Raw genomic sequence first — 20,013 nt, 5'->3', positions numbered from 1 at the left:
ACATAAACATACTAAATAGTGTCCAAAAATGAAAATGTTTTGTGTGTGTGGGTTAGGTTTAGCTTAGTTTAAAAACAGATGGAGTGGATTTAACGGAAAGCCAATAAATGTTTGTTTGAGACAGAGAGAGAGACAATCTATCTCTGCAATTCAGTCTGGTTCTGTTACATGTGGTAACTGGGTCTGGCGGTTCTGTTGTTCAAGGTCAGTGACGTGCGATTGGAAAAGGGTTCAGTTGATCACCTGGTTCAATGGGCAGAGTGTCTGTAAGAGAGCCCTGAAATGAAGACAGTCCATCCACAGAGACTCTTCCCTGTCTCTCCACTGTCCTCATACAGTACAACATGCTCGCCAGCGGGGGCATTACATTTGCACACATAAATTAGCAACTATCAGCATATGCAAATGAGAGTGACTGGTAGAATCTGTGGCAGCGGGTGCTTGTGCGGTCGAGACGAGCAGTGACTGTAGCTCGATGCTTTCGATGTTTCTCTCATCATTGCACTCAGGCTTGTTTACCCAAGTGTAACGAGATGATGTTTGACACCGTGTGACGACGAGAGAGAATTTCACTTTGAAAGTAGGGCCTCTAACGCTTCACTCGCTCTCTGGCTTTGATCTGTTAAATGAAATGTTTCATCCTGAGTAGCACATTAAAGGAACTCACCTCCACAGATTAAGATGACTTGCAAATTGCATATCAATTAAAGCGACTGCTCGAGGCTCTGTGCTGTGATGACATGGCCATCAGTCACTTTAAAGAGTATTAATACGCGAGGGGTGGGAAGTCTTTGGATATGGCGAAATGAAGAAGTGTTGTCGAAGAGGGGTAAAGGTGAGAGATATGAGCGCATGCACATAGAGAGTAACAGGGACTAGATAAGAGACATCAGGTGGTAAATTGAATTAATCAAATGAATGAATCATGTTGTCCAGGTCCTCACGACACGTGTGAGCAATTGTGCTCATGAGGACACTGGATCTTTCTGGCCTTCATCATGTTCCAGTCTAGTCCCCTATCTCTTTTCTGTTTCTTAAAGAAATAGTTCACCCAAAAATGTCGTTCCAAACCTGTATGAGTTTCTTTCTTATGTTGAACATAAAAGAAGACATTTTGAAGAATGCTGGTAATCAAAAAGTTGATGGTCCGCATTGACTTCCATGGTTTTCCTACTATTGAAGTCAATGGGGACCAACAACTGCTTGGTTCTTCAAAAGTCTTCAGAATATCATCTTTTGTGTTCAACGTAAGAAAGAAACTTAGATTTGGAATGGCATGAGGGTGAGTAAATGATGACAAAATGGATAAGTAAAATTAATTGGAAGGGTTCTAACAAGCAAATAGTACAAAACATCTTAAGACATTCAAATTTTATTTACAATTGTCATAAAAACAAATCATTGGAAGAAATGAGAGCCCTTTGTATTCTATGATTGGCCCTTATTGCATCATTTTATAATCTGCATCATGTTAGATGTTGTAAAGTATCATCTTCGAATTTGCCCTTCCCAGTGAGTGTCCGTACTGATATTACATAACTTGTAAACTGAATCTTACAGCACAACATATTTATAATAATATATATATATATATATATATATTTTTTTTAAATTTAACCACAATGAGTTGTTATATAAATGCAGGTTCACATTAAGTTTTAAATAACAGTGTTTGAGTGAAAATGTGGGTAGTTGATATGAAATAATTGGTAACACTTTACAGGAGGTTCCATTTGTTAAAGGGATAGTTCACCCAAAAATGAAAATTCTGTCGTCATTTACTCACCCTCAAGTAGTTCCAAACCTGTATGAATGTCTTTGTTCTGCCGAACACAAAGGAAGATATTCTGAAGAAAGTTTGTAACCAGGCTGTTTTGGGGCACCATTGACTTCCATAGTAGGAAAAAAAAATACTATGGAAGTCAATGGTGCCCCAGAACTGCTCTGTTTCCCACATTTCTTCAGAATATCTTCCTTTGTGTTCAGCAGAACAAAGACATTCATACAGGTTTGGAACTACTTGAGAGTGAGTAAATGATGACAGAATTTTCATTTTTGGGTGAACTATCCCTTTAACATTATTTAACTGCATTAGTTAACCAGAACTAACAATGCTACATTTGTTAACGTAAACTCACAATACTTATAATGCATTTATTAATCTTAGTTAATGTTCATTTTAATATTTACTAATTCATTATTCAAATCAAGTTGTATCTGTTAATATTATGTAATGGAATTAAGTGACTTTTTATGAACATTTTCAATAAATATTAACTCTTAATAAATTTAAAAATTAAATATTTATGTTTAATAATTTGTCACACCACAGGCACACTTAAAATTAGCTTGAAAAAAGATTAAATCAAAAAGTTGTTGTTGGTGAAATGGTCACATTTAAAGTGAAATGAGAAATAAATGGTGAGCAGTTGCAGGAAGGCATACATACAAATGTTTTAACTTAAAATCTTTGTTGATGAAACATATTTACAGAAGTTCACTTTGAGTTCATGCTGAAACAATGCCGTGTAACTTTGTTTGGCAGCAGTTAGCCATGGTAAACTAATTTCACTAGAGTATCGTTCACATGCAGACCACCTTTTTGACTATGATTAGGAACCACAGCCAGTCCTCGACCGGTTTTCCCCACTCCATCTTGTCTCTCTAGTATCCTCTTTCATTTCCCTCTCTCTTCGGCTCCATTCCTCCTCCAGCCTGCAGTACATGTGCAGAGAGAAGTGCCATCCCCCGTTCTCCATCAGCATGTCTTCTGCACGGTCTAGTAAACCAGAGACCTGCTGTCTGTCCTGGGGCATCTTGTTGTTAAGAATGTGGTACCTATACCTGCACTTCTCCATTAGCCACTGGAGATCCTTCCCAGCTGTCTGGATGTGGTCCTGTATGCTGAAGTCACGCAGACGGTCCCCGAGGGTGAACACGACCATGGTGTGGCGCCACACGCCCTCTGTGAGGATCTCCATGCGTTTCTGTAGGGCCGCTTTCTCAGAGTGACTGAAGTACAGTAAGGGAATTACCAGGAGCAGAATGTGGGGTCCGGGCTCACACAGCGACAGGGCGTTAAACAACTCCAGTTTCTCCTGTTTAGGCACCAGGTTCTCATTCGTGCCCCATCCACAGGCATCCACGAGCATCAGCTGTCGGCCCTCAGATTCTCCGTGTGCTACAGCACTGTCTGCTCCACCCCATGTATTAAATGCATCCTTACCCAGGATTGTGTTGCCCACTGAACTCTTTCCTGTCCGCTTCTGCCCCACAATTAGCAACCGCAGAGCTGGGGCAACTTGGTCGTTGCCTGTTGCAAGACAGGTGTTGGTGGGTTAATTCGATTTTGATTTGAGGCACTTACAAAAAAAAAAGTTACAATTTATTTTTTATTTTTTTTAAATATCCTTTTAGTGCTTGTTTAAAAAGAAAAACAACTTTAAAAACATGGCAGATTGATACAAGTCCTGTGTAAACAGTTTTAAAGAGACTTTTATTTATTTTTAAACCCTGCATATTCAGTTTATAGTGGTTTGCAACCACACAAACAAAATATTTATCTCAAATTTAGTATTTCTGCCATCAGAGTTTTGCACAGCCAGTCTCTACCTAATGTGAAAAATAAAATAGAATTTATTTTATAAATTAAATAGGACCACAAAACCAGTCTTAAGTGTAAATCTTTCGAAATTGAGATTTATACATCATCTGAAAGCTGAATAAATAAGCTTTCCATTGATGTATGGTTTGTACATCAATATTTTGGACAATATTTGGCCGAGATACAACTATTTGAAAATCTGGAATCTGAGGGTGCAAAAAAATCTAAATATTGAGAAAATCGCCTTTAAAGTTGTCCAAATGAAGTTCTTAGCTATGCACATTACTAATCAAAAATGAAGTTTTTATACATTTACGGTAAGAAATTTACAAAATATCTTCATGGAACATGATCTTTACTTAATATCCCAATGATTTTTGGCATAAAAGAAAAATTTATAATTTTGACCCATACAATGTATTTTTGGCTATTGCTACAAATATACCCCAGCGACTTAAGACTGGTTTTGTGATCCAGGGTCACATATATATATATATATATATATATATATATATATATAAATATATAAATATAATAGAAATCAAATATAAAAATATAAATAAAAATGTCCAGACACTAGTCTTACCATTATTTTTGGCATTCCTGTTGTCCATTTATAGCAGTGTTTTCAGTACACTTGTAATTCAGTCCTAGTCCATCTGACAGGTTGTCACAGGCGTACGGTATGTGCAGGTTCGTCACTGATCTGGTTATTTACATGAAAAGGGAGTGACCAGAAATCTCCTCCTACTTCTGGTTTCACAAGTACAGATAAGCTTTTAGTTCCTCTCACCCACGGGGAGTGGGGTTTATTGTTTGAGTTATTTGTAGCTATATATATGTAGGGACATGTTATAAACTAAAAGTTTTATTTACGTTTATTATTATATTGCCATACAAAGCAGGAAAGGCTGAGTGCTATTTGTCAGTTGAATGTTGTGTTTTTCAGAAGTGACTGGAAGTGAAATGGTTGTTTTGGTTGTAGATATGACTGATATCAAGGCCACGAGGACAGAATGTGCCAAAACGTGACTGACATGACTTCTCTCTCTCTCCAGTCAAACAAAATAAACACTAGGCCTTATTCACGATGACACACCAACAGATTGGATAAAACCGTTTTTGTGCAAATTGTCACATTCAATTGAGTGGGACAATTTATATAAGAATGGATTTGTAAAGGATTTATGCAGGAATTCGTTCTGCTCATGTTTCATTAACAAGGCCCAGTGTGTGAAATCTCACAGAGAGAATATTTTACCTTCACTACAAGGACATTCAATAACAGTAATATTAAAAGCAATATATTGCGTTACATCTGGGTGTACTGTAAATATCAAATGTTGTACAAAACGTGACCGGTTGCTGTTGTCCTTTGCCTTATAATGGACCAGACTGTTGATTTTATTACTAATTATTAATAGGATTATTAACCTTTAACAACAATAAACATTTTGAAAGATTTTACACTGTATATGGTATAGAATTTTAAGGTGTTAATGATGCTATGATACATTTTTTTATGTTAACCTTTTTATATATTTATAATAATATATTTATATAATTTAGGTGTTGTAGCTGATCACTATTTTTTATTAATTTTTTTACCATTTTGAATCATCTTTATTTTGCAGTTCATTTAAATAGTCCAGCAGCAAGTACAATATGTAGTCTCTAAATTAATATAATGTTCTAAAACCACATGGACAACAATTGAAAAATAAAAATGTAAAAAAAAAATAAATAAGTTGGTATAAGATTTTTGATCTTGGTATAAGATTGTCCGGATGTTATTGTGCTTTACTGCTGAAGTCATTGGTGTTAAGGAAGTTATGTTCCAGACTTAGGTTACCAAGAACAGTAAATGTTGTGTTCCCTATCGAATGGGAACTCGCACTGCGTCCCCTAGAGGACACTTTGGGGAACGCCCTCAGCGGGACCGGTGTCTGAAGTGCATGTGGAACACGACAATGAACTTGACATTGGCCTATGACGTGTTACTGGTGCGACCATGAGTATAAAAGGGCACCTGTAGAGCACGTCATCAGCTTCTTGTCTTCAGGAGCCGTTTGTTTGTGTGTGCTTGTGTGAAGCAGAACTTTAAAAAAAAGAGAAAGAAAAGCGATGAGTGAGCACAGTTTTAAGAGATGTGTCCCACCGTGCGTAAGGTACATCACTCCTAGCGACTCACATGAGCTTTGTGTAGTGTGCCTGGGGGTGCAGCATGCACGGTCGGCTCTTGAGGGGGCCGGCTGTGCTCACTGTGATCGTTTCACAGTGAGGCAGCTGCGCTCCCGCTTGGCTCTGTTTACAGAGGACGGAAGCCAAGCTTCTGCGCCTCGTGGTGCTGGACCCGCTGCTGCCGAGGCAGCGCGCCGTCTGCACTCATGGGGCTCGCAGTTAGATCTGGCCGATGAGCTTGGGACGGGTCTCTCCCTATCCCAATCCTCGGTCGCCAGCTCTGTTGCTCTCGAACCGAATCTGGAAGCCCACTCCTCGGTTTCTTCCGGTCCGGCAGAGAGCATGTTACTCGGCCGGTCCAGCTCCGAGGAGATAGACGTGACAGGAGTCGAGGCGGACGCAACATCACAAACCGCCTCCTCCTCGTCACCCGCGTATGGGGAACTCCTGACGTCATGACCACAAGAACTGCCAGGTTAACCCTGGACTGGTCAGCGGAGGTGCAGGAACGCGCGTCTACTAGCCGGCTGGATGAGCGCTTCCTAGCGGGTCATAAACGCTCCGCCCCCCCGAGCCTTCCGTTGCTCCCTGAGCTTCACAGCGAGCTGCTGAGGTCATGGAGGAATCCCTTTTCTGCCCGCGTCTTTCCCCCTAGCAAGTCCAACTACGCTAATGTAAAGGGGTTGGAAGACAGCGGGTACACGAAGATGCCTCGGATGGAGGAGTCCCTTGCGGGTTATCTGGCTGCTCCCCTGGCATCTTCGTGGAGGGCTCCTACTTTGCCTTCGAAGCCGTGCCAGTTTACGTCTAGGCTCGTCGGCAAGGCATACGCGGCGGCTGGGCAGGCGGGCGGTACCCTGCATACCATTTCGGTATTGCAGGCTTACCAGGCGGATCTGCTAAGGGACGCTGATGTGGCGGGGGGTGTGGCTCCTGTTGAAATCGAGGAGCTCCGCCGCTCATGTGACCTTGTGACCAAGCAAGCTGCTCGCGCCATCGGCCGCTCCCTTGCGGCGCTCGTTGTCACGGAGAGGCATTTATGGCTTAACCTGTCGGGGCTAAAGGAGAAGGACAGGTCTTTTCTCCTTGATGCCCCGGTTTCGCCTGCCGGGCTTTTCGGAGCTGCTGTCGAGACAGTGGTTCGTAAGTTCAGGAGGCGAAGGTTAAGTCAGCGGCGTTGAGCACTACATCCCTCGCCGTGGCGGCGTCCGTCCGGCAACCACCTGAAGCTGAGCCGGCCACCGGGCCCAGCTGGCGGCAGAGTCAGAAGGCGGCGTAGCTGCAAGAGCACCGCCCGAGGGTCGGGGCACTAGGCAGCAACCTCGCGTATGGCAGAGACAGGACCTCAGGGACGTTATCGATGCCAAGAAAGGCACCAAGCCTTGAGTCCAGGGCTGTGTTTATTTACTGTTAAAAGAAAAAGCAAACCTTTGTTAATAAAGCCCCTTAGTCCTAGCCTTAGTTGGATACTTATTTCCTCTTTACTTTATTTTCATCCTGTAGTAGGAATCAGTCCCTAATTTCAATTCGTAGTTTTCCCAGTACAACGGCGGTTTCCCGTTGTATCGGTGTTAGGTTATGAGATGTGCTGAGGAATGTAGGCTTTCCGCGAATCGCCTCCCACTTCCTCAGTTATCCTTCTCTTTGTTTTACGAATTGTGTTTTGGGTTTAGAAAGTTGGGCAGAGTCCTTGTTGTTTCCCACTTCTAATGTCATTTAAACGGCAGGTCGCCTTCGTTCTGCACAAGATTATAAAATGTGTTGAGAAGGTGGGCAGTATTGCAGTTTGCACTCCCACTTCTTTATCTGTTACACTATAAGCAGGCCTCTGTATTACGTTAACATTGTGAGAGGTATGCAGGGCGGTGGGCTATTCCGGCTCGCGTCCCACTTCCTCGGCTCTAATCCTCACAATATTATATGATTTAAAGTAGATGGGCAGTATCGCTTCGCGTTCCCACTTCTTGTATTTACCGTGCGATACGCACTGATTTGAGAGATATTCAGAGATGGTGGGCTATTCCGCTGCTCGCGTCCACGTCCTCGGCTCTAATCCTCACAATATTATATGATTTAAAGTAGATGGGCAGTATCGCTTCTCGCGTTCCCACTTCTTGTATTTACCGTGCGATACGCACTGATTTGAGAAATATTCAGAGATGGTGGGCTATTCCGCGGCTCGCGTCCCACGTCCTCGGCTCTAATCCTCACAATATTATATGATTTAGAGTAGATGGGCAGTATCGCTTCATGCTCCCACTTCTTTTATGTACTATATGATATCGCTACCGGGAGGGTTTCCTCCATTTGCACTGAGAGGTATGCGGAGTTAGTGGGCTATTCCGCTGCTCGCGTCCACGTCCTCGGCTCTAATCCTCACAATATTATATGATTTAAAGTAGATGGGCAGTATCGCTTCATGCTCCCACTTCTTTTATGTACTATATGATATCGCTACCGGGGGAGGGTTTCCTCCATTTGCACTGAGAGGTATGCGGAGTTAGTGGGCTATTCCGCGACTCGCGTCCCACTGTAACCTTTGAGATACTATGGTTAGGAAGAGGGGTAGTATTGCCTCTCGCGTTCCCAATTCTTAGCACTGTTGTGCAATGAGGCCCTCTCATTTCGCTTAGGGTCGTGGATAGAGAAGCTGACCCGCTTCAACTCTGACCCTTACAGTGTGTTGGCTGTTGCTGGTGTATTTCTGGGGATGAGAACTCCTTAGAGTTCCTGGCTTGTGCCTGCTGATAAGGCACTCGTTCCTTCAGCATGGCAGCGTGGGTATTCGTTCCCCAAAGTGTCCTCTAGGGGACGCAGTGCGAGTTCCCATTCGATAGGGAACGTCTCAGGTTACCCATGTAACCATGGTTCCCTGAGAAGGGGAACGAGACACTGCGTCCCCTTGCCATGCTTCAGGCATTCTTGTGCACGTCTCCTTCAGACAAGAAGCTGATGACGTGCTCTACAGGTGCCCTTTTATACTCATGGTCGCACCAGTAACACGTCATAGGCCAATGTCAAGTTCATTGTCGTGTTCCACATGCACTTCAGACACCGGTCCCGCTGAGGGCGTTCCCCAAAGTGTCCTCTAGGGGACGCAGTGTCTCGTTCCCCTTCTCAGGGAACCATGGTTACATGGGTAACCTGAGACGTTTTACTGCAGTGTTGTGTTTTTAGGATAAATTTAGCACTCTATGAGTGAGTTGTCTAAATCGTAGCTGGTAAATGATTGGCTAACAGTCATGCTGCCCAGTTTTAAGAACATTTTAAAAATGTGTTTTAGTGCTGTTTTGTTCACTTCCCTGTTTCTTTACTGTCACTTGCCTCTCAGTACTGCGGTAACTTATTTAAACTCACCCCAGAGGAGGATCTGCACACCACGTGAAAGACAAAGTGAAGTGATCTGTAAACAGAGGCCTGGCGGAGGAGCGATGGCATCTGAGTTTGAATGACTCACTACTTTAGGAGGGAAAAATCTTTTTGGTTTGAGCTGAGGAGAGAACAGATGAAAAGAGGATATGAGAGGAATAAGGAAGGAATATCTGTGGGCTGTAGCTCTGAGCCAAGACACATGGCAGTTATATCCCAGCATGCACTGCTCTGACTTCGCACTCTCTTTAGAGAGATTTTTATTATTTTTTTACTGTATGATGAACATAAAAGGAGAGCTGCTTTTTTGCAGTGCTTAAGTGTTGCTGTACCCTCCAGCTGTGTGTGTGCGTGTGTGCACGTGCGTGAAAGCGAGACATTTAACCTTTATGTATAATTCGAAAGTCAGTGTCTTCAGCTCTGAGGGAGGAATTCAGTTTCACAATTCACTATTAGTGGGGTTTATTTGGACATACTGTCTGCATTATTTTAGCTCAGAGAAATTATACAAATTGGATAAAGGTACAAACATGCCTCGAAATTTGATACTGAATGCAATTTGCATACAGTTCTCACAGAAACGCATTTTGTGTGCTTTGTAAATAAGACGCATGCATTTGTGCTTAAGCACTGAAGTGGTACAACCTTTTAGTAAATTCAACCCCAGACTGTATTGTTTTCTTATATTTTAGTATTATTTATATACTATTATAATATTCTTGTAATATTTTGAATTGGCTTTTTTTTATATTTTCATATTTGTAATTTTAGTTTTAGTACTCATGTAGCTTTTTTCAAGTAAATATATCTATTTATTTTTATTTCATTTTTATTTTTGGTAATCTTAGTACTCAGAATTAAACTTATTTTCATTTAAATTTACATTTATTCATCTAATATTTGTATTTTATTTCATTTCAGCTTCATTTCAGTTCAGTTTCAGGTTGTTCCTCTTATGAGAGTATAGTGTGCATCAGGACTTGACTTTAGAGTTTTGTATTTCTCAGTATGTACCACCAAGTATGTTATTTCTTGGGTATATGTGGTGCAGAGTGTCTTGAATTTCAAGTCTTTGTGTTTTTCCAATAGAGGACTCAAATATGAATCCGCATATAATCCTTTTCAAAATAATGCGGCTCTCACAGTCACACACTCCTTGTGTTCCTCACCTCCCCCAGTAACACACACATACTTACAGTATGTATAAACACACACTGTCCTGTTTTGTGTCATGCCTCTATGTTTCAGCGCAGTTTCCTGGATATTTCCCCAGACTGTTAACATCTGGTATTAACATCCATCTCAGATGATCAGATCATGAGTGGTCAGTGCTGAATACAGGTATAAACAGGGACCAAAATGCTCACGTTTGTTTAAACTCTAATGGTTTCTGATTCATCCAGTAAAGGATTACCTACCACCTAATCATTGTGCCAAAATGCACATTAGCCTTTGTTTGCTATCTATGGCTTATAAATAAAGTGAAACATGTTATACAGTAATACAGCTTCTAGAAAATGTCACATTTTGCACTGTATATTTAAAGGGATAATCAACCAAAAATGAAAATTCTGTCATCATTTACTCACTCTCATGTCATTCTAAATCTGTGTGGCTTTATTTCTTCTGTGGAACATAAAATAAGATATTTTGAAGAATGTTGGTAATGAAACAGTCGACGGTAGCCATTGACTTCCATAGTATTTTTTGGAAGTCAATGGATACCATCAAGTTTTTGGTTACAACTTGAGGGTGAGAGAATGATGACAGAATTTTCATTTTTGGGTAAAGGTATTTAATGGGCCTTCATGAAGCTTCCTTTCCCTAGTGTACTCCCTCCCATGGGCATTATCACTTTTCCGTATACACTTGTATTTGAAATATACATTTGTCATAAATCAAACCTGGCATTACTATGGCAAGGTCACAGATAACAGCTGCATCTACAGAGCCCTACTAGTGTGGTTAGAAACACCTCTCTCAAAGTTTTAAACTGTAAGCCATTTGTTACGGTGAATGCCGCTAAATGTCAAGGTGGTAAGCTCTTGACAGCTTGTCTGGGTTTTGTATGGGTATGCCGCTTCATTTATTATGTTTAATATTGCGCAGACCTTCTCTGCCAGTGCCAGCGGGCTTTTGCTGATTGCTGCATTATTTGGTCTAATGCATCCGTGTACTTTATGCACCAGACATAAGGTCTTTTTCAAAACTTAGTGAGCTGCCTAGATAGGCAGTTGACTTTTAAGGGAAATTGTGGTCGATTTGCAGTGCTCATTCACTCATCATTTATATATATTGTAATATTTATTAATATTTTGAATCGGCTTTTATTTTTAAATTTTTAGTTTAAGTTTTAGTCATTTTTAACTTTCTAATTTTAGTTTCCAATTAGCATTTAAATGTAATCATTTTTAATTACATTAAACTATTTTCATTGAAATTTTTTGGAATCGAATGAAAGTTCATTTGTCAGTCTTTGATATTTTTCCACAATATCATCTAAGATCAATATAAGATTCTTAATTATCTTAAAAGGCAGCATAATTATGATTTAGAATAGCGTTTGAGTCAGGAGTACACATATGATTGTATGATGTAAAGTTATGATTGTTTTCTGTGTTTTATGGTTTTTATGTAAAGCATAAAACAATACAACTTTTTGATCTTCATTGTAATTTTATACAATGTTTTGTACAGTAATTTTATACTTCATTGCTTTATTTCTAAGTAACACTTCAGATTATGATGCTTATAAATGCTCTGTAGGCAATTTACTATGTTTTGAGATAGACCAATATTCTAAAGGTGCGTTATTGCCTTGATTTTTCAAATATCACCAGTTTTGCCTTAAATACTCACTACAGTGAAGTCACGCTTGCAATTTGAACTTTAAACTTTCATGCTTGCATCAGCTTACTGTGGCTGATCGCTTGGTGGTCCTTATAAAACAGTATTCTAACAGTACAGATGTAAGATGTGATTGCTTGTATGTACAGTGTGGCTCACCAAATGAGGCATTTGAAGGCTAGGGTGACCGTATCACTCTCCTTTCTGTCCATCTCAGCCGGAGCCATTACTGCACTGAGGCTCACATGGGCCTTCATGTGTAACGACCACATAAAACTTGCATTAGTGCTGCATAATGCATGATTCCACGAAACGCTGCCCATTCTCTCATGATCCAAAGTCATTGCTATTGTGCGATATTGCTTGCGGTGCTCAGGAAAGCGAGCAAGTGAAGCGTTCAGTACAAAGTGGAAGAATCCACTCAGAACTTTAGTTATTTTGGTATTGATCTGAATTTAATGCTTTAAAGATTTTCTCCCTTGGTATTTGATGTTCATTGTTTACCTAGGTTAATCATGCAGAAAGAAACACTCAAATGTGGCAAAAAAGAACAGGAAACCGTAATGGTCCATTGTAGTCTATTATTAATAGCAGTGATGGTTCAGAGCACAACAATAAAAATGGCCTGATGATAATTTTGGGAGAATTTCAAACAGCCATTTCTCGGAAACTCATACTGGGCCTTGGGTAGTACAGAATTGTCCAAGGCTGATGGGAAACGTTAAAGACTGAATATACAACACGTTCTCACTCCCAACTCGTCACATATTGATGCTTGGTCAGGACATCTTGGGTTACTTTTTGACGCACAGGGTACCCCTTTAGCATCATTTTTCGACATGCAGGGTCCTCCGTTGCTTTAAATAAGAAACCCTTGGCGTCAATATGCTGACACGAAAGGTACTGGGAATTTTATCATTATGATTAAATTATATATTGGGTAATAACATTGCCATTATTGCATATATGTTGGAGTGTGATTTTTATTTGTTTTTATTTTTTTTTTCTCTCAATGTAAACAGTCACAACGGTTTTATTTAGATTACAGTATTTACACATTTATGAGAACGTAACCCAACCCCTGCCCCTAAACCTACCATTTGTCAATAAAACACAAGATATAACAGGCAGATACAACTACCATCATAATTTATTAAAGAAATATTAATATTCCAAGTTTTCCAAGGCAAAACGATTTATTTGTGCGAGGAATAGACACGATCACCATCTCTGTCCGCCGTAAAGCATATCCTGTGTGCTGCAGTCTGTGCGCCAATTAAAAAATGCCGCCAGAAGAAGCCTTATGTCAGCCTTGGTTGTGAAATGCTATTGGCTCCTGTGTGTCTCGTGACCGATTGCGTCATGCCACGGGACGGGAGTATCTTTTTTTTAATGAGATGTGAGCACGTTTTCAGTGATCTAAACCTTGTGTTTTACTCCCTCCTTCGCATAAAGACTTTGTATGCCTTCAGAAGACTTGGAATTTTATACTGCTTGTTTATGGTAAGTTTTTGCAATAAATACCTGTGACTGCACTTATGTTTGCCTGCCGTGTGTTTTATGTTGTTCGGAAGTGGGTAGGTGTATGGTAGGGGTGGGGTTAGGTGTTCCAACGAAAGCATAAATTTATATAAAATTATTTCTATTTTTTACAAATGCATGCAAACCATTAAATTAAGACAAACAGAGGACCCTGCATGTCGAAAAAGCGATGCCAAGTGGTCCTGATCAAGCATCAATGTGTGACGAGTTGGGAGTGAGAACGTGTTGGAATATGGATTTGTCCCACTGTGACACTGAGGGGAAACAGCACACTCATAATCCGCTGAAGGTGACTCGTCTTGATCCGTATACTCAAACACAATCCCAAAGCAAACAAACACGAATCTCTCTGTTCCCCTCTCTAAGCTCACACACACTTACCTTTGTTGCTCAGAGGGAAAGGCTATTTTAAGTTAGCCCACCCCTCTCTGGAAGGAAGCAATAAAATTGTAATGCTAATGAGTAAGGTGCAGAATTAATATCTGAATCATTCAGAGTTTCTTGATTTAGAATAATGAAAGTGGGAAGCTTTGAATTTGCTTCTGGTTCTGTTCATTTATAGCCACAGGTCCACAGAGAGAGAACGCCCGCTATTCCCGCTGCGCCCTGTGATTCATTACCTGCGGCAGACATTAGCATGTAGTGACTCATTTATGTCTTAAATTGACTATTATCCGAGTGTCTAAAAGTCAATTCTCCTGCTGGGGCATATTAACGGTTTGCTGATCTGGTATATTCGAAGTTGTGCTTGGTGCTAATTTGTCCTTGTGTGATCACATCTGCTTGATGCATTACTGTTTAATTGTACACTTTATTAATGTTTTTTGTTTGTTTGTTCAAGTTATGCTAGGAAAAAGTGGAATAAACAAGCCAAAAATGAAAATTCTGCTATTTACTCATCCTTATTTACTTCTTTTGAAACCTTAATGAAGTCATTTCTTCTGAGGAATACAAGAGGAAAATTTACTGAAGATTGTCCAAGCTGCTCTTTTACATTCAATGAAATTTAATGGTTACCACAGTTGCCAAGCTATTTTTTTAAAGGCAAGATTTTTTGCCATTAATGACTTCTAAGTCTGTCCTCACAGAAAGACATCATAAAAAAGCAGCTCTGACATTTTTCTAAACATCTCCTTTGGTGTCCCTCAGAAGAAGAAAAAAAACATAATGGTTTGGGACAACATGAGGGCGAGTAAATGATGACAGAATTGTAATTTCTGGATGAACTATCTTTTTAAATTAGCTCCAAATGATTTTCTACATCTTACATTTCCATTATCTATATACAGAGTGTTGTGGATTAGTCATTGGATCTCTATATCTGAGTTTCTGTTTCTCTGCTGCTCAGAGACTACTGGGAAATATAAACTTGTGCTTCCAACTTTGTCTGAGTGCTATTGGGAATCTGTGGGCGGATGGTGTGTATCTGGTTCCTACACGTGTGCCTGTGTGTGTTTATGTATATCTCAGTTGCTCTGTATTGTTTATACTGTGTGTCTTTGATTAAAGTTGCAGTTTTAAACTAAACAGGCCCTGTGTTAGCATTCAATGCTGACTGAAACACATATTACACATTTCATAAAAATGCCCTGTCAGTTTTCTAAGTCTGGCTCTATTGCATCCTGTCTGGATATCATATCGGGCTTCCAAAAAGGAGTCTCTGCCATCCATCGGAGCCCGTTTCTGGACACAAGTCCAGTCTATGATGAATCTGTCTATTACAAAACTATCCATTCCTGCTAGAGAGTTTCCCTCCCATGTGCTCTGCCCTCTGCAACCCCCTGTCATCATGACAAAGCTGTTTACCTGGCCTCCCCAAACCCTGCTGCGACCACTCGGCCATTCGCAGGCTTTAATCTCATCCAAAGTCCAGCTGTGTTGAGTGGTGAATTCCGCCGGATGGATCCAGGGAATGAGGCTGGGGATGGGCGTCTGGCATCTGCCACGATCAATATTTGGCTACAGTCCATTTTGCTGACTGTGTGAAAACTCGATGGTCATTCTGCATGTAGATGGGGATCTGCAATGCCTGAAATGGGTCCGAGTGATGTGTCTTGGATTTGTTGGCTTCTAATAGCTCTGTAAAACATTGTGAATAGTAAAAAAAAAAAATACCTAATGCAATAACAGATTCACAGTGACATTTTAATATTGCTTAAAAGCATTATAATGCTTGGCAGATCTGAACAACAGGCTGATGGTTTAGTTGTCATTTTGTTTTTGTTTTGACTAAAAAGGATAGTTCACCCAAAACTTTAAATTCTGATAAATTTGAATTCATTTAAGAATGTTTCAGCTGTCCATACAGTGAAAGTCAATGGGGTCCAAAACAATTGGACCCCAGTAACTTAAATTATATGGGCAAAAATGAATATTTTGAAGCCATGTTTTTTTTTTTTTTTATCAAAATATTTTTTGAAATAGAAGAAAGTCATATATGTTTGAAACAGCATAAGGGTGAGTAAATGATGGCAGAATTTTCATTTTTGACTGCATCTCTTTAAGAATTAAATTTGTTTAATAAGTGTAAAAGAATATAAAAATTGTTTTGAGGGTTTTAAACAGGGAGCCAAACTTGGTCTCTGAGCGGCTGTTACTTCTGAGGATTTCTTGCTGTGTAAAATGTTGACATTCTTATCTTCCAGAAGATTCTGGTCTGCGGCTCTCTGAGGGAATGTCTGAAACGTTTTCATTTCTGTACGCTGATATGAATTCCCTACAGCACCATCACTGCAGTGAGCTGGTAGATTGATTCAACTAATTGAAACACAATTGCTCAGTCATCAGGTGGCTTCTGAGCAAATGTTGGCCATCGTCACCTTTTGTGCGTCCATGGCCACGTTAGGTTCGAGGTATTTGCTCTTTTGGCTGTCCACCATGCCCACAGAGAGTTCATATCTTTTGAAGCTGCAGGGGTCAGGCATGCTGACCTCACTGTGTGAATCTGTGTACAGATCACTGCCTCAGGGGAGGAACTATAGACATGTCAGAGAGAGTGAGACTGTGCTTTAAAAGACTAGCCCACAGCATCTCATGAACACTGCATCGCCGCTGACCTTTCTAAGAGTACTTCCAGTGGAAAATTACAGCTTCTGGGACAAGAGACTAATGAACTTATGACCTCATCCTGCATGTTCAGTTCATGTCAAGCTATTATCTCAGAAACATTTTATTAGTTTTGATCCAGTTTTCTTTCCAAATGTCTTTTCTGACAAAACAAAGAGCTAATTAAAAATCATGGTTGATATCGTTTTCAGTTCATCTGTCACATAACACTATATATCATGGCGACAATCTAAAGCTGTGTATCAATAGAGATATCGCTACATTGTTTATTTAGTGGAATATAAATATTAAATATAACTGTGCAGCTCAGGTTTGTTGAAAGTTATAGACACATTATGACAATAAAGAAACATCCATGAATAAGTAAATAAAGCATACTTGATGTTAAAGTTAAGCGCCATAAGCTATAGAAAAAAATCTCTTGAAAAAAAACTTGAATCTTGGCACACAAATTGGCCAGATACACACACAATAACGTAATTTTGTGAAGGTAAACAGTTGGAAAAGAAATTAGATGCCTTTGGTGTCAATATATTAAATACATGCATTAGGTCTTAAAGTGACAGCAGTCTAATATTCCTGCTGTTGTCATAAATGTTAATCGTACAACAAAAGACAAAGATAAAATCACACACTGCTCTTTACTGAATAACTAGCTTTAATAATAATCAGTGTGTGTAGATTGAAGTGTTTTATTTTTACATTTGATTATTCAATTTCTTATTTGAACTACTGTTACCTACCTGAAAAAGTTAAAACACTGTTTATTTCATTTGTATTCATTTCATTCATTATTACATTGTATTTGTCTAATTGTTTGTAATTTAAGTCTTTGCATTGCGGACCATTAGTTGGTCATCCAGGTAATCCATTGATACAGTAAATTTACATGATATACAAGTACAGTACAGGTACTATAGTGGTATCCTGTTCCAAGCATTACATGCTACATTGTTGTTACATGACCTCACAGTTTAATTTGTGTGTAGTGTCCAGGTGTCATCTTTCACATCAAATAAATAAAGAGTCAAAAAGGAGACATACTGCATACTGTATTTCCAATAGAAGGATGGCACTGCTTCACATTTATGGGTCAGCGCCTGTGTGTTCAGCACATTTCAGCAGGTTTGTTTGTTCCACTCTCTACTGTAAGACAGATTACATGCTGTACAGACACGTGTGCATTCCTGGAAACATGCAGGTCCTATTGTTTGCTGTTAAACTTCATGTTCTGAAGTATCACTAGCATTAGGCTTAGTCAAATACTTGACCTGCCTAAGTATAGTAAAATCCCCTGTTACATAACTAAATTATTAATGAACGTGAGTTTTATGAGTCACCACGTTCAAGGGCAGTAGAGCCTCCATCATGACCGCCGCCACAACAGTGTGTTTTAATACGAGGTTGGGAGTACACGATGAACTAAGCTCGGAATACATCTATACCTAATTACCTGGGTGTTACGCCTGATTTAGCTAAGTGGATAATTTTTAGCTGGGCGTCATCATTACCAAAGCAACATTTTTTTTTTATCGGTCTGCTTTCATAAAAAATGCCAGATCTCACGCTAATAATGAATCGCTTAGGGTGGAATGATTATTGAGTCTATGTTTGAGCCGCAATGCAAAACCCACATCAGAGAGAGTTCATCCAGGCCGAGCTGCAGTTGGTTTGGATGTTATGCTGTAATGAACGCTTGTGTACTCGCTCGTTCTGTGGGAGGATCACAGGCCTTTCGACGTGACCGCCGCAAATCTTTCAATTAATCAGCCGTAGACATTAATCAGTTCACAATGATTTAATCGAATTACACCGTCGGGTTTGATCACCATGAATGTTTCCTCTCAGGCTGTTTTCTGTAGCATGGTGCAAAGCTTTTCCAGAAGGTTTCACATGCCGCCACCCCCCTCTTTCCCGCCCTGGCGCAGGTCGTAGACAGTGTCAGACCACCCTTTGTGAGGCTGCGGCACCCCCGCTGAGTACGGAGGGTGAATTAATTGGATTTTACAAAATGTGATGCTTTGATATTTACCATACGAATCCCATTGCTTGTCTTGCAACCACAAGAAATTGCTTTTTGGAACAGTAATAATGATCATAAAACTGTGTCGGACTGAAATAGATGCAGTTCTCTCTCCTCATCTGCACCAGAACTCATTTATTAGGAGTCTAATGGAGGAGTCAGAAACGTGCAGGAGCTTAGCATGTGCTGGAGCTTGACGATTTGTTAAACATGGACGTTCGAAAAAGGGCTCCCGTGTGTCACATATTGTGTTTTATTAGTGGTAGTAGAGAAACAGAATGACTTGCATGAACGCAGTCACCGGAGAGCCATCACTCACAGTAGGTTTAGACAATGAACGTGTGTTTCTCCAGCTATGGGCACTTTTGGTCTGTTACTTTCAGAAGTTAAACTTCTTAAAACACTTCTTACACTCTCAACAGTTTATTTAATTTGTCTGCTAACAATGTCAACAGTTAATATGCATGTATCTTAAAATAATTCACTCATTATTTGTGCTGTCAAACAATTAATTGCATAATATGTATTGTTTACATAATATGTGTGTGTACTATGTATATATAAATACACACACATGCATGTATATATTTAAGAAAAATATGTTATGTCTATAGATGAAATATATTTTTATATAATATAAAGTATATGATTATAAATTTATACATGTAAATACATGTACATTTTTTCAAAATATGTAATGTTTAAAAAAAATCTTAAATACACAAAAACTATTTATTTATTAAATAGGTACACAAATTATTGAATAAACTATTGAACTATTGTTGTTTATGATGGAAATGTATATATTTGAAGATTAATAGTCTGGGTCTTTAACAAGTATGAATACAAACATTTGAAAAGTAACAATTATAAAAACGTTAAAAACATTCCCATAGGCTACATCTTTCACCTGACCTTCATGTAAAAACAACAACAACAAAAAAGTTCAATTCTGTTAGCGACTATCTGCTTGACTTCCTGGGTGACTTTAAATCACTTTTTATGTTTTTCTCAAGCCTTTTTTCTTCATCTGGCATGCAGTCTGTAGTTCAGTTTTTCCTTTTCAATGTTTTACTCAAATTATGCCAAACGATTTGTAATTAACAATTCTTTACATTAGAAATATATAGAGAGTGAATTTGCACTAGAAAAAATTTACTAGTGCTGTCAGACCTTCTTGCTTGTTTCCTAACTCATGTATCATTTTACGTTTTTAGCAGTTCAGTTTAACCATATACTGTAGTTATATAGATTTATGTGTGTGAGCTATCCTGTGTGTGTGTGTGTGTGTGTGTGTGTGTTTCATGTAGAGATCAATCTGACTGCTGCTGTGTGGGAAGAAAACCAAAATCTCCCAGCATGAACTGCTGTATTCTGTTTT

At 39.5% G+C, this 20,013-nt stretch overlaps 2 protein-coding genes across 6 annotated transcripts in view; one reads left to right on the top strand and one right to left on the bottom strand.

Moving 5' to 3' along the window:
* Positions 1-20,013, top strand: part of spsb4a (splA/ryanodine receptor domain and SOCS box containing 4a) — a 76,466-nt gene that overhangs the window by 51,826 nt on the left and 4,627 nt on the right. The gene's annotated exons all lie outside the window — the stretch shown is intronic.
* On the bottom strand, positions 2,047-4,308 carry zgc:136870 (uncharacterized protein LOC664693 homolog). The gene is given in 3 exon segments (XM_058797763.1): positions 2,047-2,675; positions 2,677-3,313; positions 4,191-4,308. Coding segments are annotated over 3 exon segments (792 nt in total). The 5' UTR covers positions 4,219-4,308; the 3' UTR covers positions 2,047-2,548.

This window comes from Onychostoma macrolepis, chromosome 02 (assembly GCF_012432095.1).
Source record: "Onychostoma macrolepis isolate SWU-2019 chromosome 02, ASM1243209v1, whole genome shotgun sequence".
In the NCBI taxonomy this organism is placed as follows: domain Eukaryota; kingdom Metazoa; phylum Chordata; class Actinopteri; order Cypriniformes; family Cyprinidae; genus Onychostoma; species Onychostoma macrolepis.
This window is presented reverse-complemented; position numbering and strand designations above follow the sequence as displayed.